The 23076-nt window shown below is 41.5% G+C and overlaps 1 protein-coding gene and 1 long non-coding RNA gene across 2 annotated transcripts; one reads left to right on the forward strand and one right to left on the reverse strand.

Moving 5' to 3' along the window:
- Nucleotides 1–1730: 1730 nt before the first annotated feature.
- LOC113955293 lies at nucleotides 1731–13407 on the reverse strand. Its single transcript, XR_003530483.1, has 3 exons — nucleotides 13067–13407; nucleotides 12678–12744; nucleotides 1731–2265 (listed from the first exon to the last, which is right to left on the reverse strand). It is a non-coding gene; the product is annotated as an uncharacterized LOC113955293 (long non-coding RNA).
- On the forward strand, nucleotides 2445–21431 carry AQP1 (aquaporin 1 (Colton blood group)). Its single transcript, XM_027660607.1, has 4 exons — nucleotides 2445–2934; nucleotides 17452–17616; nucleotides 18019–18099; nucleotides 19668–21431. The coding sequence occupies exons 1-4, from the start codon at nucleotides 2545–2547 to the stop codon at nucleotides 19845–19847; spliced, it is 816 nt and encodes a 271-aa protein (XP_027516408.1). The 5' UTR covers nucleotides 2445–2544; the 3' UTR covers nucleotides 19848–21431.
- Nucleotides 21432–23076: the final 1645 nt, after the last annotated feature.

Raw genomic sequence — 23076 nt, forward strand, 5'->3', positions numbered from 1 at the left:
CACCAAATCCCAAAATGTAAAATGAGAGGTGGGTAACAGTTATGAAGAGACCAATGAGGAGCCCTAGGATGAAAATACAAGTGTGAGGTGACTTTGGTTCAACACCAAGGTGAGTGTCCAACCTGCTACTCCTAAGGCACATTTAATTTGTGTGTTGCTCACATATTCCACCGGTCAGACTAAAGGTCTGGCTTTCCTGGTACCCAGTCTCTGGCACAGGCCAGTCAGGGATATTTAGAGGAGACTGCAGAAATCAAGGAACCATTTTGCAGTACTTCCCATGGCTATTTTCCTGGCTTCTGGAAATTTTCCTTTCAGGGATTCTTTCTCACCTTATCAGTACTGATACAGAGGTTGCTTGGTCATCCAGTTCCTAATTGTAGGAAGAAGTGAGTAAAGAGGGACTTTCCTGTGGATAGGGCTGACTATCTGGGCATCTCCATTCCACAGGTGCCAATTTGGGACACATGGAAACTCTTGTAAATTATTCATAGAGCTCTTGCTGTGTCCAGTTCCCTGAGGTGCGTGATACATGCCCTGTGTCTTGGGCACCTGTTTGGTAGGTCCAGAGAAGCTGCTCACTGAAGATCTCCAAGTCTCAGAGGCTGTTTGTAGTAAATAAAAAGTTTCACTGAAAAGGACACAACTAGAATCAATTGTATCTTGTATTAAAATTCCACCATCTGCCATTATTTGGCTAAATTTGATTTTCGATTTGTCTGTCACATGGTTCCTCATTGAAGTCCCACTGTAATTAGAAGGGTAAACCCAAAAACTGAATTATTCCCCTTTTCTTTGCTTTTTCCTTTTTTTCACTGGTACAGTTCTCTTGTGTAAGTAAGTGCATTATAAAACAGAAGGAAATAAAGTTGGCTATATGGAAAATCAAGAACATCTGATGCCTAGGAAGAATAAAAACTTGGGGGTGACAGGCTGCAGACATCTGGATTCCTGTTTAAACAGTTTTCAGCTTTGTCACTGAATCATCTTTTGAAAACTGAATGTATTTTAAAACCCCTTATTGACTGTCTAATACTATCCAGGTGTGTGTTTGATTTTTCCTTCTTACCGACATATTGTCCAAATGAAAAAGCCTTGAATTAATTTAAGTATAATTTAGAAGACATTACCAGTGCATTAAAGCAAGAAGAGGGAGAAAAAAGAGGAGGCAGAGAAGTGGGCTGATTTTAAACAACCATCCTTCAAGAGTTGGGTCCGGGCAATCAGTTCCTGACTCTGGATCAGATTTTCCTTAGTTTGAAGCCAGAGCAAACCCCTGGTTTACAGATGGAGGTGCCCCCAGCTGTTAAGGCAGGCAGAGATCTGAGAGCACAGGGGTTAATCCAAGGCGTGTGTGCATGTCCCGCTGAGATAAACCAGGCACTCGGACCTTTTGCTCTCAGAGAAACTCTGGCACTGCCGGGAAATTCATTCTGTCTGCAAAACCAAGCATGTAATTTCCCTTCTCCCTTGCTCTCCCCTCTGTCCCCGTCTCTGGCCAGTCCTGTGGCTCAGTCTCCCTGGTGACAACCGGGACAGCTGAGCTGACCCTCAGCAGGATGGTGACACGCAGGTTTTCACTGCAGGAAGCCCCCAAGCTGACTTTTTTAACCTGCTGGTCAGAAGAGGAAGGCTGGGGAAACCCTGAAACACCTCTGTGCTTCGGAGAGAAAAAGCGAAGAAATGACATAAATTAAAATAAAATAGTAAAAAAGAAAAAAAAAAAAAGCAAACACCTCCCCCTCAACATCCAACTTGCATCTACAGAAAGCTTTCAGCTTACACTCAGTGTTATGTCAGCTTTACACAGAGATTAAAACTGATCCCTCCTCAGTGAGCACCAGCTCGTGTGAGCCGTGTAAATCCGCAAGTGTGTTCGTGCAGCCTTCCGACTTGGCATCCCAAACACCTCCAAGTCCACAGAGCCAAGAGAAAGGACATTTCTACCTGTTTCCAAATGAAACAGAGGTGCTGAAGTCCCTGGAGTGTGGATTTAGTTGTCAGTCTTATTTACTACTCTGAGCTGTTCTCTGCCGCCGCTGAAGCTGAGCGTGAATAACTCACCAGCCTGCACAGATAACTTTGCTTTTTGTTTCAGTCCGGCTCGAGACAGAAATCCCATCAAAGCTTTCATTCCAATCCCCGTGCTGAATGATGACACGGGAGTTCAAGAAGTAGAGGGTAAAAAAAAATTCCTGAGGTGCTCCTAAAGATTTTTCCAGGAATTTTTAAAAGCCTCTTAAAAACGGCGGCAGAGATCGGACGCTGGTGAGGGAGGGGAAGAAAAAAAAAAAAGGAAGAAAAAACTTTGGCAGGCAAGCAGTGTCTTACATCAATCTAGCAGTCAGCATCTATGTAGATGTTCTTTCCTCCTTTTGTGCAACACCCCTTCCCTCCTACAGACCACCCAAAGCCCTATAAATAATCCAAGGACTGTATTTTTCCTCCAGATTTCTCTTCAGACCTCAAAGGAAAAACTATCAGGCAGAGGAAGGGAGAGAGGGAGAAGGGAAAGTGAGGAGGAGAGAGAGAGAAAGAGGAAAGATGGCTAGTGAGTTCAAAAAGAAAATGTTCTGGAGGGCAGTGGTGGCTGAGTTCCTTGCCATGAGCCTCTTTATTTTTATCAGCATTGGCTCGGCTCTGGGCTTCAGCTTCCCCGTGGTGGGCAACAAAACATCCACGAGGTCCCAGGACAACGTGAAGGTCTCGCTGGCTTTTGGGTTATCCATCGCTACCATGGCCCAGAGCGTGGGTCACATCAGTGGGGCCCACCTGAACCCGGCTGTCACCCTGGGGCTGCTGCTCAGCTGCCAGATCAGCATCTTCAAGGCGCTCATGTACATCCTTGCCCAGTGCCTGGGGGCAGTGGTGGCCACGGCAATTCTGTCAGGAGTCACCTCCTCTCTCCCAAACAACCTCCTGGGGCTCAATGCGGTGAGTAGAAACTTTTAATTCCTCCTTCCTTTTTTTTTTTTTTTTTTTTCCAAGTAGAAATGTAGCACCTGTAACCTGTGTGTGTGGGGGGGGAGTGATGGTGACCTCAGGCAGCCAACTGCTTATCGTAGCAGAGAATTCAGCCCTGCCTGATTCCAGGATGGATCTGTGTCACAGGGATGGTCCTTCCTCCCCACCCCTATTTCAGAGCTTTAGGACGTTCTGGTCAGGATGAGTTTTGCTTATGTTCAGTTTTTTACATCCAAGTTGCTGAAAGGTGGCTCTTGGCAACAATTTAACACTGAAATCTCTGGCAGTTGCCTGATTTTCATGATTCTGAGGGTCTCTAAGGTGACGTGCTGATTAATGAGCATTTACCGGTGTTGTTTTGGCTTCTGTGAATGTGGTTCATTTTCAATAACTAATTAATGGTTTGTGTAACCTGATGATGACTGCAATGAAAACCTGTGGGAGCAGAGAGAGATGTGTAGCAAGAGAAACCCTGTCCCCAAAGGTGTGAGCTTTACCTGTTGCATTAGGCAGAGTGCTCAGATCCTGCCTGACACAACCCCAGCTGCCCTTTCTGTGTATTTCTGTGCAAAACCAGGACAAATCCTGAATTCTCAGGTGTAAAGATGTGAGGCAGCTGCAGGTAACATGGGTACAGGTTTCATCCCTCTCCCAGCCAGATGCTCACATCATGCTGCCTAAAAACTGCCTGCCCACAACTCCTCCTCCTCAAAATGTTGTCATTTTGCAGTTGTTGTTGTACCATAATAGGAGAAAAAAAAGGCTAAATACACTTTTAAACTTGAAATCATCCCACTGTCAGATGCAGTGCTACAGCCACTGCAGTACACACAGTATTATAAATGGAAATTGTCTTCTAGTCACTTATTTTACCTGATCTCTTAAGAACAGGTATTTCACATATTTTTTGTAGCCCCTTTCTTGCAGAACACTTTTAACTTGAGCTAATTTGAAAGATCTACCTAACTGAAGGGATATTTAGAACATAAAGCTGCAGATACAGTACATTTTCTGAAATAATCTAGGCAAAATATTAATATGGTTTCTGCACGCTGTGGCTTTACAGCTAATTCAGAAAATGAGGCAGTTTTTGAAAACATAATAAAACCTGATGTTAAGGTGATTCCTGAGCAGCTCAGTGTCATCCACCCTGGTGTTACTCTGAGTTGGCTGCCTTCCTCCCTGGAGCCTGGTGCCTGCAGCTATTCCATCCTGCCACCGTCTTGGAAATTCTGATGGGTTGACTCAAAACACTTCGGGGAAGAAAAGCAAATAATTTTATTGACTCCAGAAGGCTCTGTCTGTGTGTGTGATACACGATCTTTTCCTCTGAAACCACTGGCAGAGGGAGCAGCTCAACCACATGGGACAGGGGATCCACCCAAGCGGTTTCCTCGAGAGGTCCAAGTGCCATTAAACACGGGAGGTCTGGTTTCAGTAGCACTTAAGCTTGGCCTTTCCCTTTTGCTTCCATAAAATCCTGATGACTGGTTCCTTCCTCTAACCAAAAGCCCTAAAACTGGCCATTTGTAAAGCAGGGTAAAGGTCTTCTCGCTCCTCAGTCAGTAACTCCCCAAGCTACAAAATAAAAACCAGGCAGCATTTAAGTCTCCATCATACAAATTTCACAAATTTGGCCACAGTTTCTGTGCAATGAATTAATATAGTTCCTAAAACCCCTGGTCTCAGTGTTTGTCATTGTCATATACTCAGAATTTTGATTTTTTTTTTCTCTTTCACATTTAGTTATAAATGTTCTGGATAGAGGAGCAGTGGAGAGATCTCCCTGGGGATGGGGAGGGCAGCAGCTGCTCTTCTCCCTTGCAGGAAAGAGCCAGAGAGGAAGGGAAAGCAAATCCATTCATTTCCCAGTGACAAGCTTGGAGTGTCTGGGGAGGGGAGAACTGAGAAGTGAGTTGGGTCTGAGCTGTGCTTGTGCAGAGCTGTTCTCAACAGGACACATCCTGAAACCACAGCCCAGCAGCAGGTGCCTCCCTCAGCAAACACAGGACGAGGAGAAACCACGGAGAGTTGCTTTTATGTTATGCTTTTTAACCCAAGGACAAGGAGGGGAGGGACAGAGCTGGCATCCCTGCAAGGTGCTTTGTCTTCCTGCCCTTCTTGTGGGAAATGAGGTGTAGACTCACTGCTGAGATGCTTGTTTGATAAGGTTGGGAAGAGGGCTTGGATGTGTGGGACTTTGTTCTCTGTCTTGACTCTGCCATGCTCTTGAAGAGGTGTTTTTTTTAACAGGAAAAATGGGGTGGAAGCAGTTTAATGGAGTGAGTGTCCATCCAATGTTCCCAGTGGATACTGGGTGGGGTTGCATGCCTGAGCTTAGATTTGTCCTGCCCAGCTGTAGGTCCTGCACTGAGGGACCAAGCTGAGAATCCATTTCCATAGGGTCCTCTGTAGGTCACAGAGAAGGAGAGACAAAGAGAGGGACTTCAGTCTTTAGATCCATTAAGTTGTCCTCCAGAGATACCCAGATCTTCTTTGGCATGATGAGGCTCCAGGCTTGAGATCCTCTGCTAAGTATCCAGAATTAAGTGGGATAAATTTGTGTCTTTCTCATTGTCCAAAGAGAACAAGGGAAACACAAGCAAATGAAGCACAAAACCCAGCCATGGAAGGTGCAAGGCTGAAGAGAAAGAAGGGAGAATGCAAATGCAGGATGTTCCTTTAACATGTTCCATATTAAGATCTGTTTTACACTAAGACAAGCAAAGCAGTCACACATTAATAGCTTGATCCAAACTTTACTGAAGTCAAAGGAAATATTTTTAGTTATTTTGGCTGGTTCCGAGTAAGACATTTTGGACAATATTCAGGGAGGTATTTAGATTACTGAATCCTTTTAAAACACTTAACTTCCAGTATATTCTAGTAGTGGTGTGGGTGCCAAAGTAAAAACTTCAAGAATTGGAAAAGCCGAAGGAGGAGTATGCAGTGTGCTTGCTCTCTAAAGAAATCAGATATTTTTCCTTGCATCATATTATATCTTTTTTTGGAAGTTGATTTACTACACGTTACAAGTTTCCATTAGGTAAAACTGTAAGAATAGAGAATACCTAATCCCAAATGCACTCATCTGCCAGCAGAGCTGGCTATTGTCTAGTGAGGACAGATCTGTAGTTTGGATAATGGAAGAAACTATTCAGCACAAGCAGTTAATGACCAACAGAGAGCTCAAGCAGGAAAGACGGGTGAGAGTAGCCTCCCGTGCTTTAAGGTAACACAATATTTGCTGTTCAGCAATGATTATCTGGAGAACTTTTATCAAGCTTTTAAAAGCATTCTGAGGAAATTTCTTTCGCTCAGGTTAATGCTATATATTCAATTAATCAGAGTTTGTAAGAAATGCAGACACCGCTTTACAATTTCATATTTTCTGTGTTTTGGCACACGGATTGGAGTGCCAGGAAATGTGCCCCCTAACTCTTGGGGCTATAATTTAGAAAACATTTGAAAACTCTGCCTTCAAAGTCTGTGATGTAAGATATTGTTTTAAAAGTTAGAAGTGGATCAAAAAGTATAGGCAAGAAAAACAGACCTGAAGGTAACGTTGCTCGGGTAGATAAAGAGAAAAGAAAAACAACCAAGAATAACAAATAGAAAGACTTGGGTTTAGAAAACACTCAGTGGACTGATAAATGTTGTTTGTGTAACTGAAGTTCTTTCTGGAAAAGCCAGGAGAGATCTGTGGTCAGTGGATTTGGAGGTTTGGTGCATTTTCTTAAGACAGGTGAATAGTCGTATAGATACTATTCCTGGAGCATGGAAAATCACCTGTTGATGGAACACCCTTTGGATTTTCAGTGTGACTGGCTGTGTCTCTGCCACTACAGCTGAGAGGAGTGTCCCCAAATCTGGATCAACTGTGGCAGAAGAATTTGTTTCCTTTAGGGTGCAACATCCTCTGGTGACAAACAGTGCTCAAATCCTTTGAGAAAGTCAGGGAGAAAGGAAATCTTTACTGTCCTTGACTGTTCACACCAGGGTAGTATCTGCTGCTTCGAGACACCTTCCACCCTCACCAAAGTCTCCCCACAGAATCACAGAAATGTGGAATGGTTTGGTTTGGAAGGGACCTTAAAGCCCATCTCATTCCAACCTTGTACCATGGGCAGAGACACCTTCCACTAGACCAGGTTGCTCCAAGCCCCATCCAGCCCGGCCTTTAACTCTTCCAGGGATGGGAATGAGTCCTCTTTCCATAACTAATCCCACTAAGTAGGATTGTGAGCCAGCACCAGCAGAGTAGTTTAGAAGCCTTATACTGGAGATGTGGTTTTTTTCTCTGCTGTCGGTATGTTCCCCAGCTCCAGCCTTATTCTGGTACTTGGGGAAGATGAACAATCTCTTGTCTCTGGGAGACTGGAACATAGGATGGGGCACAGGATACATGGATCCTTATCTCCTGCACATGATTTTATCTCTAAGGCATCAATCCTAGTGATTTTTCTCCCAAAAAATTTCCAGGGCACAGAGGCTTCAAGTGCAAACAGAAAATTGCCCCTGCACTGGGAATTCCCTTTCGTAAAGTTGAGAGCTACCACACCTTTTAATGGTATTCCTGGGTCAGCACTGAAGATTTTACCCTGATATTTCTTGTTGAACCTTTCCAATCCTTTAGAAAATTCTCTCAGGGGGGATCTCGAATGAGAATCGCCAAACTCCCAACATTTGGTCCAGCCCAGCGAGCCACTGGTGGCCCTCTGACCATGGGGAGCAGGATTCTCATGGTTGCCCTGGATGACTCAGTGTTTGCCTTGTGATTTCCCTCTCTCCTCTTGTCCGCGCCCTGTGGGTCTGTTCTCCTTCAGCCTCAAATTAAACAAAGGCGGCTTGGGTTGGAAGAACTTCCAAAATAAACTGAGGGCTTGACAGTGTGAGTGGACAACTGAGTAAGTGATGCTGCTTTTCCTCTGAGTCAGTGTGGAAAATTGCAGCTCCAGAGGTGCCGCTGGATGGACAGGACATGCAGCCGAGTTGCTGACCTTTAGCGCTCGTTAAAAAATCCCTGGATGCCCTTTTTTTTTTTTAAATTTAGATTATATACTGTGACTTTCTCCAGTCTCAATGCAGTCAGGAGCTTCATTCTCCCTGTCTCTGCCCCCTGCACTCCCTGTTTTTGATCCAACATAGGCTTCTCCTGCCAGCCTTGTCTCTACTGGGACACATCTGCATCCTCGAGTACTGGGGCTTTTACAAGAAGTCACCACATTTTTTTGAGTGAGCAAAATGGTTTCGGAGCATGAGATTAATCTGGGATTTTTATTTCTTAACAAAGAGCTGTCACAACAATGGCTCATTGTTCAATGTCAGTTTTTGCAGCAGAGGTCTTTCATGGCCTGCCAGCATTGTGTTGGATTGCCCCAGGCCAGGCAAGTGGGACACAGGAAAGGCACCTGCTCAAAAACTGGCCACGGTCTTGGCCTCTTTCTAATGAGTTCACACAGTGACAGCAGAAACATTTGGGCTGATAACCTGATGGTTATCGCCCATTCTCTGGAGCATTTTGGGCTAACATGGGTTATAGCTCCAATCCTTATCTCAGATCTCAGAGCTTATTATCTAATTTCCATTTCCAGTATTTACTTAGTGCTTCTATAATAATACAGCCCTGTCCCGAGATTTTGGCAGAGAACACTCAGGGATGCAGCAGCACAGCCACTGCTGGCACAAGGCAAGGCCTTAGTGATCATCCAGCAGCCTTTTGATGCTAGAACAGAGGGGTTCAAGGAGGGTTTTGTACCGTGGTCCACATCCAAAGGACCCAAGGACATCTGGCTCACTGTTTCAGAAATGCTCTGCAAGACTCAGATTAAGATGCCCTTTATTTATTTCTACATAGAAATTATAGAACTTGAGTAAAGGAGTGCACAGGAGGTTGCAAAACACTGAGTTGCCATAGACCTAAAACCATTATTGATTTGGTAGATAAATTACTATTGTAATTCAAGTGGAGCCATGCTGGGATTTTCAGAGAACAGTTTCTTTCTGTGTTTGACCAGCAGTCAAACTAAGTAGGATTAAGTGTGAAATATAAGGAAATTCATTTTGCCACCACCCTTCCTGACTGATGAATAAAAAGTTAAAATGGTTTTCCCCTTCCATAGTGTTCTATGTGTTGTGTCATATGTGTTGGATATTCTGTGTGTGTGTGTGTTCACACACCAAAGTGATAGATAGATATCTATCTCTAGCCCAAATTCCATTTTTTAATTTAAATAAAAAAAGAATTTTTTAAAAAAGATCTCTGTTAGTGGGTGTCTAAAGCTCTTACATGGCAAGAACCACAGCCTGGATACAAATGGAAATTTCCACAGTAAACATGAGAATGGATATCATGGATCAATTCTGGGTAAATTGGTCCAATGGTAAGAAAAAACATAGAAGTCTTTGTAGCAGAGCTCAGGGGCTTCAACAGACAATGAGAACCTTCAGGGAGTGAAGGATAACATTTCTTTAATCAGAGAATCCTAAATAATATCACTATCTGGGCTATATAGGTATTTTTAAGAGAAGCATTTTTAAAACAAGGATACCACACCACATCACAAGTACTAAAGGAAGAAAAAATAGCCCTTGAAAAATTTCCTGTTTGTCTCAAGAGGAAATTGCCTGTTTTCTTTAGAGCAGTGGTACGTTTTTGCTTATTTTGTCCATTCTGCAGCTTAATCGAGAGAATTCAATAGCAGACAGGTCTTTACCTGGTACCACAATTGAAAATGCCAAAGAAATCTTCATTCTCAGACAAATCCCTATTCCAGAGTTAGGGAAACCATTCCAAACTATTGTGTTTGTGCTCAACTTTATAGAGAACAAACAATCTGTATGTTATATATCTGTATTTTTAAATTTCTGAATTTCTCTGCCTTTAGCTGTTGTCTCTTTATTACAAGTAAGCAGAGGCAGCTTTTCCCTGTGTGTTAATCTGGTACCTGTCACAGTGAGACCTCGTGGTCTGTGGCTGTGCCCATCAGTACCTCCAGAATAATAATTATGCAGATGTCACAGAACATTTGAATGTCTCCTGGAGCTTTTCCTGGCCTGGCTGGGAGCAGCAGGCAGTCCTTGTGTATTTATTAATGTGTAACCTGATGGGGAAGTACTGCTCTTCCTGGCATCCAGAGCCAAAGCTGGTGCAGGTGTTTATCTGCTGCAGCTCCACTGATGAGATCTGAGGCTAAGGCAAAACATCAACCTGTTAGATCAAATATACAGAACCTGACAGGCATCCTGGAGGAAACTATAAACAGCAGGAGGGCAAAAATGTGGCCCGAAATCTCTGCAATATGTTTCTCTTTTGGCATTTGTAGACTAGAAAGGAGTAAAGAAATGCTCTGTGTGCTTCTCTGGATGAGCCACGTGCATCTTCTCTAGAGGAAACACTGAGAGGTATCACAGAAACCTGAACTTTTCCAGGCTCTTGACACTAACTCTGTGCCAAGGGAAGTCCATGGATGCTTTCAGAGCAGAACTGTGGCACGTTTCCTTACACACATACACAGCTTCTCCTGAAGGCAATGCTGACTGTGTTTGGAATGAGTAAGGTCGGGTTTGGCCCCTTATCCTTCCTTTGTTATGACTTTTTGCCTGATGAACAAGGTGGTGAAATGAAGGAGCTGGAACCGTTCCCCTAATTCCTGAAATCCATTGCACATATTCAGAGCTGCTTTTTGACTCCATGGAAATGCCAAGGCTGCACAAGATTGACTGTATGAACTCCCTCAGACATGGAAAGTTTGAAAACTTCACAGTTTTGCTGGAGTGTTTGTCTAGAAATATAAAATATCACTTTGGTGCAATTGCCAAGAACCATATTGTGAGCTCTGTGCAAATCCAGCTGGTTATTCCAGTAAAAACATAGAAAGGAAGATCCTATTAGGCTCAAAATTCAGATATTCCCAAAAATTCTCCATTGAAAGACTGTCTCCTTTTGGGATGGTAATGCAGGAGATCACAAACAGCTCTGTGATATAAATGAGTGCTTCACATGTTACAGAAAATTAACTATTTGCTGGATAAAGAAAAAAAATACAAAACCTCACAATTTCTCATCCTCTGAATAGAAGTTGTTTATTTCTCAGCAGCAAGATTTAACAACAAAAAAAAAATTGTTTCCCCAAAAACAACTTTCCCAGAGGCACATGAAAAAGTGAAAATGTAAATAAGACAAATGATCTGTCCCCAACCAGCTGTGCCAAATGCAAGTCCTTCAGAGGGGCTGACTTTTACTGCCTGTCACTGGCCTGACATAAAAACTTTATGTGCTCTGGTTTAATATAAATTAAACCATCTCTCTTCTCTTCGCCAGGCTGCTGTGACACAGAGCCCTGGCTGGTTTCTCCTCAGCCCTCTGGGAGGAGGGAGGTTAATCCTGTTCCTGGAGGGTGTCTGCTGCCCAAAGAACGGAAAATATGATTTCTGCTTTGGGAATTGAATGAGTCTCCTTCAGAGCTCTAAAGGCTGTATTTATAGGAAGGATAATCTAACAGAGGACAATATGTTTTGTCCCCAGGTTCTGCTGAACGTTTCTGTTGTTGATCTAGGACAGGATCCAAAGCTAATTCATAAGCAGCTTCTGAGTGCTCCTGTCATATAATCTTAAGTGAAACTCTTTAGATCTTTGCCTGTCTCTACTTCCTAAAAAAATGAGACTTTTGTACTCTCTGAATCCCTAACACTCAGTGGGTATAGAAACATCCATTTCACAGGGATATTGTTAAAGTGAATAACTGCAGTTAAATAGCCAGGGATAAAAATCTCTGAATAAATTTTGACTATCAATTAAAGGAAGAGTTATAGCTATGGAGATCTGGGACAGAATTCCAGCAGAAAAAAGGTATGTTATCAAGGTGGAAGTTATCGAGTTCTTTTCATGACAGAGTTGGAGCTGAAAGAGTGAGAAAAGTCTGAAAAAATGGCAGGTGAGGCAGAAGAAGATGGTTTGCAGGGAAGTAGGGACATGAATTTCTGAGGTTACATTTGAAGAACATTGTATTGAAGAACTTTGCCCAGCTAAGCACTGAAATGATAGTTGGTATAAAGAAGTATAATTAATATATCAGGCAAGGGGATGAAGAAGAGAGAATGAACCATTTAAATTAATGTGAAGGGTTTCACTTATTAAGAAAAAGAAGGAAAATCAAAAAAAGGGAAAGTTTAAGCTGCAGGAATATAATGCAGTAAGATTGCAAGAGGTTTTTTTTAAATAAAATTCTAAAGATCAGCTTTTAAAAAAAAATCTGCTGTGGCAGAGATAAGCTAATAATTTAGTGGGGATGGCTGAGATATGCAAAAAAAAAAAGTCCCAGCCATTAGTAATGTTATGTGTCTCTCTAAATTGCTTTGCCTTAAATTTTCTCCTTCTGAAGCACACCAGCCAGTAGGGCTTGCAGTGGTGTTTCATAAGAATGGGGAAAGCTGACATCCCCCTGCTAAAAAACAGACCTCTCCAATTCCAGAGGCCTACGATTTTTAAGGAACAATGAGAAACTAATCCCTGTTATATGAAAGTAAGCTGGACCCTAGAAGCTACAATCCTGGGTTTGCTGAATGAGGTGGAGCACAGCACCACGTGATGGAACCACCTTGCATAACAAACTGTCTTATCCATATAACGGGAAACAGGTTTGGACTTGATATACTTTTGCTCATAATGAGAAAAATATGAAGGCACCAGAGAAGTACACAGTGGGGTTTACCTTGGGCCAGTTTAATTTCCTGTCCCCATTTCTCTTCTGAAGGCGGACAACGGACAAATATCCTGTCCTAAAAAATTATAAAAAAAAAAAAAAATCAAAAGGAAAGAAAACATACCATTAATTTGCCCAAATTGTTGCTGTGGAAGTCAGTCAGCTAAACATGGCAGCTAAGGGCACTTCTGAGAAACAAATGCCACAGTTCCTGCCTCCTGCCTGATGCGGAGAACTGGAAGCAACGCGACAGCTCCCCGTTTCCTAGAACAAAAAGCAGGTGTTCCTCTCAGCTGGTTACTCCCATGTTCATGGCTAGATAATGATTTTTCATTAATATTTACCTCAGGTTTAACAGTCCTTGTTTGATTACAGCTCATGTCTCTTGAGTGACTGACCAATATGTGTTGTATCACCGGTAGATCTGTTCAGAGCCTTCACGGGGATTGATCCACCACTTGGCTTTCCTCTGTTTCCTTCTGTCACCAGCTGCTTCTAGACATTAACTCAGCTGAGCCAGAGCAGCACTGAGGCAATCCTACCCCAAACCTTCCTCCAGAAAGAACCTTTCCAAAGAACTAAGGTCTCTTGTATGATATTTCAGCTTGGAAAGGACCTTGGGAGGTCTCTGGTCCAACCTCTTGATCAAAGCAGGGTCAGCACTGAATTCAATCTGGATTTCTCAGGAGCAGCATTAAAAGATATAGTTAATATTTGAATGCGGACCCATTCCATCTCCAGTAATGCAAAGCAGAGGGCTCCAAATTGCCTTAAGTGCTTCCTTAGGTTCCAATCAGTTGCACCTCAAGAGTTTTCTGGATAAGATTTGATTTCCTGACATTTATTGAATTCCAGCAGATTCTTATTCCATGAAGTTGTTTAGATTCACAGTGAACTGGAGTAAAAATATTAATCATAGAATCATTATGGCTGGAAATGGTGGAATTCTGCTCACAGGATACACCTCCCTTGGTGTGTCTATATGGAGGTTTCTGCTTGTCATCTGGGTGCTGTGACAGCCAAGAGAGAATTACTCAGTGCAAGTTAATGCAGCCAAGACTGATTCAGCTGATCAGATAAATGTATCTACATTTAACTCTCAGCTCTTGCCAGTCATGTAACCCATTTCTCATGTGTGTTTCTGATCCCTCTTCTGTTAAAATAGTGCCTTAAAAATGAAGTTTCGTGGAATTATTCATGTGAACAAAAAAGGAGAAGAAGCCTGGATAGACTCCTATGGGAAGTGGGAAACTGTGTTGGAGATGAACGTGGGCCTGTGTGTTTCATTTTCATCCCTTAAAGTGTGTTTGGTTCCTTCCAGCACTGAATCTACTCAAGTCTCCCAAGTCTGAAGCATGAAAATCTCAGGGAGTCACTGAGCTGTTCTCTGTCCTCCGACATTTTTTTCTGTGACTTTTATGACCATTTTTGGGCTGGGATGAGAAGGTGTCGGAGACTTCCAGCAGATTCATCAAAGGCAAATATCAGCCCACAGACCTTGTGACCAGTGAAGGGAAGAAAGTCATTGCAGTGTGGGTACAGTCACTGGAAAAGGCCCCCTTCACCCCAACACTGCAGTAAAGGTGGCTGTTTATTATGTTTTGAGGCATTATTTTGTCTATTTAGGCACCAGAGATATGGTCACCTCGTATTCTTGATGTTCTCTGTAGCAGACTGCCAGATGTTAAGACCTGCTGTTGATTTTTAGTCAGGTCTAATGCACGCTACTGCTTCCTACTAGGTTTGGATTAAGCTTTAGACAGCCCTGAAGCTTCTGGAGCCAGGTATCCTACAAAAATCCAAGCTTTCCTTAAAAAAAACAGAATAGCAAATGGAAAATACAAGGAAAGGACAAAAAAGTCATGTTGGTTGTGCTTACCTGGTTCTGCCAAGAGCTTAAACCAGTAGATTCAAAAGGTGCAAAATGTCACCTGTTGCACTGTTAGCTGGGTAACACAAATACTCTGTGAACAAGGATGATATAAACATAAATATACACATACATATGTACATTTTAACTTGATACAAGGAGGTGCACCTTCCCACTCTCCCTGTTATGCCACAGCAAAGCAGAACTTCCAAGGCTTGCCTGGGTTTGCCTTGCTTTGGAACAGGTCCCAGAGCCCTTGCTCTGGGATCTTTCGTTCCTGGCAGGCTGTGTAAAATCACACACTGGAGGAAAGCAAGAGCTTTCCTATGACATTTCCAGGTTTTCTTTGATTCCACACAGCCCGTCAATAAGTGTTGATTAGCAGGGAGAATGACCTCAAGTCACGTCAGCTGGAGGATGTGTTTTTCCTGGAGGGAGAGGAAGAATATGATTTCCACCTCTCAAAGAAAAGGATTATCACAGGTTTTTAAAGCCCAGTTTTGCTCTTATTGTCTTTTGTCTTTTACAGAAGCCCTTCCAACAAAGGGGAAGCCTAATGGTTTAATCTTTTAAAATGTCAGGGCCTGTGAAATGTTGACATTGATGCGTCAGACCTCAGATATGAAATCTCTGGGGTTTAAAGTTGCATTATGATAGGAAAGAATTTAGTTTCTTCTCTGCTTTTGGGCGTGTGTGTATCAGTCACTCATTTGCTAAGACACCTGGATTTAAGTTCGGCCATTTGGCCTTCCAAATGTGAGTAGGATTTTCCAGGGAGTCTACAATCCAGATTCCTAAATTAATTTTGATATCAAGGAAATGCATTTGAAGATCTAATTTATTGAGATCCACAAATCCCGCTGTCTCTGCAGTGAAAAACAGTGTTCATTTTTAACAGGGGATGACTTAAGTAATAGAATATTAATTTAGAGATATATCAGGAATTCAGCATGAATTTCTGGATCATGCAATTTTCAGTGCTGCCTCATGTGTATATATTTATGTCAGACTGATACTTCTCACATGTGAGTCCTATTAATACTGAAGGTTTCATTAGCTGATTTCAGTTTCTACTGTAGGGATGCCAAAGGAACCAAAATATCCACCATTTCAACCAAAATTCCCTTCTATTTGGGGATAAACTGCTTTTAATTGAGAGGATATCACTCCTGTATTTTGAAGAACAAGACATAAAAATATATTATTAGCGCTTCAGATTAGCAGGACTTGGAAATCAGTTTATTTTCACTGTTTTTATGTAGCTAATCAGATTTGTGCTGACTAAAAACTGAGGGGTTTTTTTCACTACTTAAAAATTAGATATGATGCTACTTTGTCACAGAGAAGAAACAAGAAAAGTGAGTAGAAAAGGTGGACAGTGAAAGAGTTCAATTAAAAGTCTTTAAGTTTTAACATCATTGAAATATTATTTTGGGGAAAATTAAGGCATAAAACCACAAAATCAGATTTATGGTATGATTTCCCATAGTTTTATTGTTCTGGACAGATCACAATAACATGTAATTACAGTTTTTCCATGTATGACCCAGCAATTTTCAATGCAGAGGCTCTGACAGAAGGGATAACCTACTGACAGCAGTATTTTTGAGCAGAAGTTTTGCAGAGTTTGCTTCCTACTCCGAGTCACTCCCAGTCTCAGTTTTTCTGGCCTGTGTCCAAGCTCATGTTTCATCCTGTCCATGCAATTGAGTTATTTCTGCTTAACACCAAGTTATTCAGCTCAGTAACAGTCTTGCCTTGACTTATTGAAGACACCACTGAACACAGAAATTAGAAGGAGAACTCAAAACTTGTCATAAAAATGTTTTAGCTCCATGGTTTCTTGTTAAGCACAAATTTCCATCAGTACTCTTGAAATACTGACAGCATTTCTAGTCTGTAATGTTCATTTATGTGATTACTGTGGTTTCAGTGTGTCATACAGCATTTACATTTATAAGAAACTCTGCTGATTTCATGACTAATAATACCATTGGAATATCTCTGTCTGCCAGTCTGAGTTTTTCTACACAATCTGCTTTGCTTCAGGAGGAAATTGAAACATTTCTCCCATCAACTCCTGAATTGTGGGTGCTCTTTTATGGATCCCAAAGAAGTTTAAGGAGATTTAATTTAGGTCTAAGATGCCAAAAAGAATCTACATGTGAGTTAAGTGCCTAAGCTCTTTGTAGTCAAATGAGATCTATACAAAATAGAAGACAGAGCTTTCAGTGATCACCTACATTTCATCAGCTGAATGGATCTCCTCTCTGATGATTACACCCATTACCTGTCCAGGTTAGAGATACATAGCCTAAATATTGGCATCTAGAGGTTTTTAGTCACCTTTGGTCTTCTGTAGGATTTGTGTTATATCTACCAGTCCCACAGAAACACTTGATATCTCAGGTCATTTCACGTGGCATTAGAGGAATATTTTCAGCCAATTGATTCCCGGTATAGGTATCTTAATATTAATGTGGAAATCGCAGAAGCAATGAGTGAATGCCCTCAGGCACCAGAGTTCACTTCTGAAAAAGTAAACTCTGCTGAGGGAGAATTTCTGGCTCATTTGTTTCTCACGTGTAGATCAGTTCTGTTCTCATTCTGTGCGGTGGTTGAGTGTCTGCTTTGCCTGGATTCAGCAGCCACTCAACCATGGTGAATCACCAAGGAATTTGGTTATGCCTAGACTTGACTAGAGCAGTGCAAGATTCAAAACCAATTTCCATTCACTTTTTCTTCCTTTTTTTTTTTTTTTCCACCCCCGTTAAGCAAAACTCACCCGAGGAAAGAAACGGCTGTGCAGGTCTCCATTCTCCTATTGAGAAAATAGATCCTACAAAAATTTGTTACCCTGGTTGAAGTCAGGTAGGAACACAAAGTGACATTGTCCTTCTTGTCCTCCTGCAGCTTTCAGAGGGAATCAATGCAGGCCAAGGACTGGGGATCGAAATCATTGCCACCTTCCAGCTGGTGTTGTGTGTCCTGGCCACCACGGACCGGAGAAGGAACGATGTCTCGGGATCAGCACCCTTGGCCATCGGTCTCTCTGTTGCCTTGGGGCATCTGCTTGCTGTAAGTTTTAGCCCTCACAGTTTGTACCTGCTATGTCCCACCCCGGGACGAGCCAGTGAAGGTAGGAAGATGATGGGGCAGTGATAGTTTCTTCCTTCTCCTTCCACTTCTGAGACTCTCTTTGTTTCTGCAACACACACGGCCCTTCTTTTGTGGGCTGTGTGGCTGTGGCAGCGAGTGGTGAGGTGGTACATCTGGCAGGCACTGCCATGTAGGATCTGTTTTCCTGATGGGACAGGACAAACATGTGGCAAACATTCTTCCTCCTTTCTCCGAGGAAGAATGGGTGGGGTGAATAAAGCTGTTGTGAGCATCCAAACCCTGCTGCAGGCTGCCACCTGCCCCGCTGTGAAATGGGGGTGCCACATGTGCCTCACACTGGTTCTCTTTCCCCCTTCCCAGATCGACTACACCGGCTGTGGGATTAACCCAGCCAGATCCTTTGGCTCGGCACTGATCGCCAACAACTTTGAAAACCACTGGGTAAGTTGGATTTATTTCTTTACCTCAAAAGACCCTCTGAATATGCATAACCCACAAGATCAGAAACAGTTAAACACGTATCAATAGGACCAGCTCAGCGAGTTGCCATTTCTATTTCATTTAACAACGAAAAGTCTCCCTTCAATCCTGACCAGCCTCAGGCAACCAGAAAGTCCTCAAGCTCATTCAGTCTCTGTGTTCAAAGTAATACAGTAGATTTTCTTTGGTTATTTCCCCTTATATTTATTTATTTTGAACATTTTACATGTTTAAGCCTTATTACACAAAATCCTGTGTTGTGTATTTATTGTTTAATCTGAGTTTGTAAAGTGCTGCTGCTTAATCTGGTAAAACTCAATTTAGGAAGATTCTCAAGCAGGTCTATAAACTGAAATGGATCATCCAATATTTGAAAGCCAATAAAATGTTCATAATTTTAAAGTTTTAAGTGCCTGCTTATGTGTTTGCAAGGATAAGTGCTCTGGAAACATTATAAATTTTAGATTATTCCCTGTGGTTAAATGTGGTTAAAATGAGCAGCTTCACAAAAATTTATTGATTTCACCAAAGCTCAATAAAGAAGGCTGATAAAAAAGTTATAAATGAGCATGTGTTCTTGAATATATAAAATGTAGCTTGTTCCAACTCTCCTACTCATGATTTTGGCAGGCAGTTGCATAGGCATTGGTAGAAATCGAGTGATACTACAACGGGTAGTGAAAATTGTGGGTATGGATGCCATTTTAATCTAAAGAATAAAATACAAAAGAAGGATACTGGGGAAATTTTAAATTTAAATTATTTAAATTTAAATTTTAAATTTTAAAATATTTCCCACAAAAATTTCTATTTTTTGGGATACTAGGGTAAAGCAACTAAGCTAGTAGTTGGTATTTTCAGAACTTAATAGAAAAATTATTATCTTTTGTGCAGAGAGAAGGAGATGGAGGTAATAATTATGTTAGACTACTGCTATTGCTGAATAAAAGAAAAAGTTTTCAGACTCAGTGACTCTTTGGCCTTTCAAATCCTTCAGTATCATCAGTTATTTCTAATAAAATCAACCTGTCTACTAAAATCCTTTTATTACCTCTCCTTCCGAACCTCACTTACCTTGAGTGGTTAGATCAGTTTAATTACAGCAATATCACAACTTAAAGAGCAGCTAGTAGGAAATTAAGCCCTTAATTAGGTCCTCATTAAGGAATACTTTCAAATTCACCCATCACTGGAAGTTAATGGGAGAATGGAATCTACTTCCCTGTTGTCCTTGAAATTGTGCTCTGCTGCCAAACCTACCTGGAGCAGCAGAGATGTTTTAGCAGTAGATGCCCGATTTTAAATGTCAGAACTTGGCAACACAGTCACAGTTATTCACCTCCAGGTCTATCACCAATTCACGGTAAGAAATTCCTGGTCTCTTGCCACGTGGTTAAGTAAACATTCAGGTTTCGGTGTAAATTTGATGTTCTCAGAGTAATTTTTTCTGTGAGAATGAGGAACTTTGCAGAAGAGCTTCAAGTGCAGAAAGACCTGATGCATTAACTGGGCTCGGATCTGTGTTTCAGATCTTCTGGGTTGGCCCAATCATTGGAGGAGCAAGTGCTGCCCTGATCTACGACTTCATCCTGGCTCCCAGGACCAGCGACCTGACCGACCGCATGAAGGTGTGGACCAGTGGCCAGGTGGAAGAGTATGACCTGGAAGGAGATGACATGAACTCCCGTGTGGAAATGAAGCCCAAATAAAGGAGGACAAGGAAGGGGGAAAAAAAAAAGAAAAAAAAAAAAGAAAAAAAAGCAGCACATTGGTTTCCGAAGATTTTATCAGTGTTATAGACTCTTTGTAAACCAGCAAGCAGTACTTTGTTTTTTTTTATTCAATATGGTTTTCCCTTTTATGCCCCCAATCCTAATAATATTTTTTTTTTTTTTTTTAATATCTGTGGTTTTTCAATTATAGAGTCTTCGGGCCAAGAAGTCATTTTTAGACACCTTTGCATGAGCTAAATAAATTGGGCTGAAATGTAACCCCTCCTTTGCTAGCACCAAATTTTACGGTGTATTTAGCATGGGCAGTTCTCCCACCACATCACTCAATAATGATAAGTAGTTCAAATGACCAGTCTGTTTGCTGAAAGAATAGATATTGAGGACAGAGAACCATCATAATGTGGGACTTACATCTGAAAAAAAGCATTTATACAAAAATGCGAGGCTGGTATCTAATGCCAGCAATGCATGGGAAAATCTATCTCAAATCATTGTCCAAAAGTCTCTTTTGGAATGAAAGGCCACTAAAAATTACTTGTTATGTAGAATTAACCGTAATTTTGTAAATGCTTGATCTTCTCTGAGAAAAGTTTAGCAGGGTAAAAATCTCCAGAGTCCCGGGATCCTTTAGACTTTCCAATGTTTTCATTCTCCCTGGACCTGCATCCAGCTCATGGTGAGGGGACAGAATATGGGACAAAAAAAATGTACAGATATATTAATTCCTGGGAAGTAATAACTAGAAGTCAAATAGGAGAGTAGTAGTGACAATGGCCACAAGAACAACATGGTGCCAGTGTGTGAACAGGATCTGATTGCTCCTGTGACTACTCTGCTTTTGTTCATCTTATGTAATTTATCTGCATGTTTTAGAGCAAAACAAGGAGAAAAGAAGTCCCCTTTCTTAGTGACCCCATTCCAATAGCCAGCGCTGTGACATTCAGGGACAACAAATAGATGTACACACAGTCTATTTTCTAATGAGGGACAAATACATACCTGTGTGTAAGTCCATTTTGGGGGTCGTTGCTTTGTTTTTTTTATATAAATATATATATATATAAATGTTTATATATATGTTTTATACAGAAAGCCTAGTATACTGTTTTGTAAGAAAACAAGAGCATAAAGACAAGTGGAAAGAAAAGAATTGCAGCAGTGCTTAGCAAAATAAATTACACTGGAAATGTGGAGAAAAATCAACACTCTAAATGATTTGGAAGACTATTTTCTGTTTTTGGTTTTGTGTATGTGCTACTTATGATTTCCTGAGTAACCCAAAGCATTAGCTGGTCTTACCTACTAACTGTAGAATATAGTTAAAGCAGATACATGCTGATATACTTGTTCTGCACTAAACAGTTTTCCATAAGAAATGAGGCCCAGGGGAATCTAAATAAAAATCAGCACAGTCCACCATTCAGACAAACACCCCAGGGGCAGTGGGAGGGATGTCTCCTCTTAAAGAGACAGTGAAGCATGGGAATTGAGAGAGGATTGACACAGAAGTCCAAATGGGTTGGATCATTTCATCAACTTGAGCAGATGTACAATGAAAAATGAATGAAAAAAATAAAAAAGAAAATCACCAGCAAAATAAACCAGAATACATTTTATCTCTCTTGTCTACACTTGGTGTGCTATCCCGTGTATTGTCTGTGTACATAGAGCATGATTGGGTTTTGGGGTGGTTTAAAAATAAACAAAATCAGTTGTGCTAACACATGAACTGCTCATGATTCTTGATTTTTGGTTTGCTGTGTTACACAGTGCAATTTAATTTTCTGTACCATTCTTCAGGTGGTAAGACTGAGGCAGTTTCTGCTTTTCCACTCCTGACTGCTCCTTTGATTTGATGATACCCTTTTGGGGGAAAGGAGTGTTCCTTGTTTTTATGGCAGGCAAAGCAGGCCTTCACCTGGAATTAAACTCTATCCAAATTACACTTAGAAATGAAGCAGATCCCACAACCTTCTACCCACTTCCTAGAATATCTTTTCAATTTTATTTGTTGTTGTCCCAGTGCGTCCATTGACTCCAAATTAACCTTTTTTTGCCTTACAAAATCTGAACCAGAACAGCTGCAGAAGTCACCCAAAGTGAACAGTTTTGACAAGCTTGAGGTAAATTAACACTGCTGGTGATGAAAGAAATGTGAGATTCACAATTTGTTCCTTAGGCTACACCCTGCAAAGAGCAATATCTTGGCTTATCTTCTGCACTTCAAAGTCCAAAAGTTTGAAGACAAGCAAGACTGGCTTCTCCTTTAGGATGTAATAGGCCTATGTCATGTTAGCTGCACTGGCTTATGATCACCAAAATGATAAATAAAATAAATTAAAAATGTACCATAGTTGTTTCACTAGTGAAAAAAAACACTAAAGAAACAACCCAAATCAATGTAAACAAATTGTGATTTTTTTTTTGGTGTATTTTATAGAATCATAGAATCATTGGAAGTTTTATGTTAAAAGGGACCTTAAAAATCACCTAGTTCCAACCCACTGCCATGGTCAGGAACACCTTCCATTAGATCATTTATTCACAGTGATAATGTTTAAACAATTTAGAGTGGCTCTTAAGGAAATTAAATTAAGAAAAAAAAAATTCAGCAGCATTCCAGGCTTAAACACCTCCCTTCTTCTTAAAGAAAGCAAAGCTTAACAGAGCACTTAAGGTGCTTTTGTAGTGCTTAGGTCCTGAACTGAGAACAGCAATTCAGGCCATGGCTGTTCACTCCTGGCACAAAGGATTTTGCTTTGTGCTGGACAGGAACACTTCAAAGCCATTATCATCTCAGTAAAATATTGGGAAGACGCCCAGCAAAGGAATTAAAAGCATGAAGCAGCAAGTATTGAAACCCAATCGCAAATGTCAAGAGGGCAAATGTGATCAGCCAGAAACTCAACAAAATCTCCCTGATAGAGCAAGCCTGGGACTTAAACTTTTGTTTGAACAGCTCCCGTGATGTAGCACTGAGAATTCCTGACCTGTGGACTGATAGGAGCTGTCTGGTGATTCCCAGGCACAAACCTCTGTATTTGTTGCACATTCTAAGAGGAAAAAAAATCACAGAATTCTGGAATGGTTTGGGTTGGAAGGGACTTTAAATGGCATCCAGTTCCAACCCTGTTGCCATGGGCATGGATGTGACCCCCCAGACCAGGCTGCTCAGAACCCCATCCAAGCTGGCCCTGAACACTTT

Source organism: Corapipo altera, unplaced genomic scaffold, assembly GCF_003945725.1.
Source record: "Corapipo altera isolate COAL_440 unplaced genomic scaffold, ASM394572v1 126, whole genome shotgun sequence".
NCBI lineage: Eukaryota > Metazoa > Chordata > Aves > Passeriformes > Pipridae > Corapipo > Corapipo altera.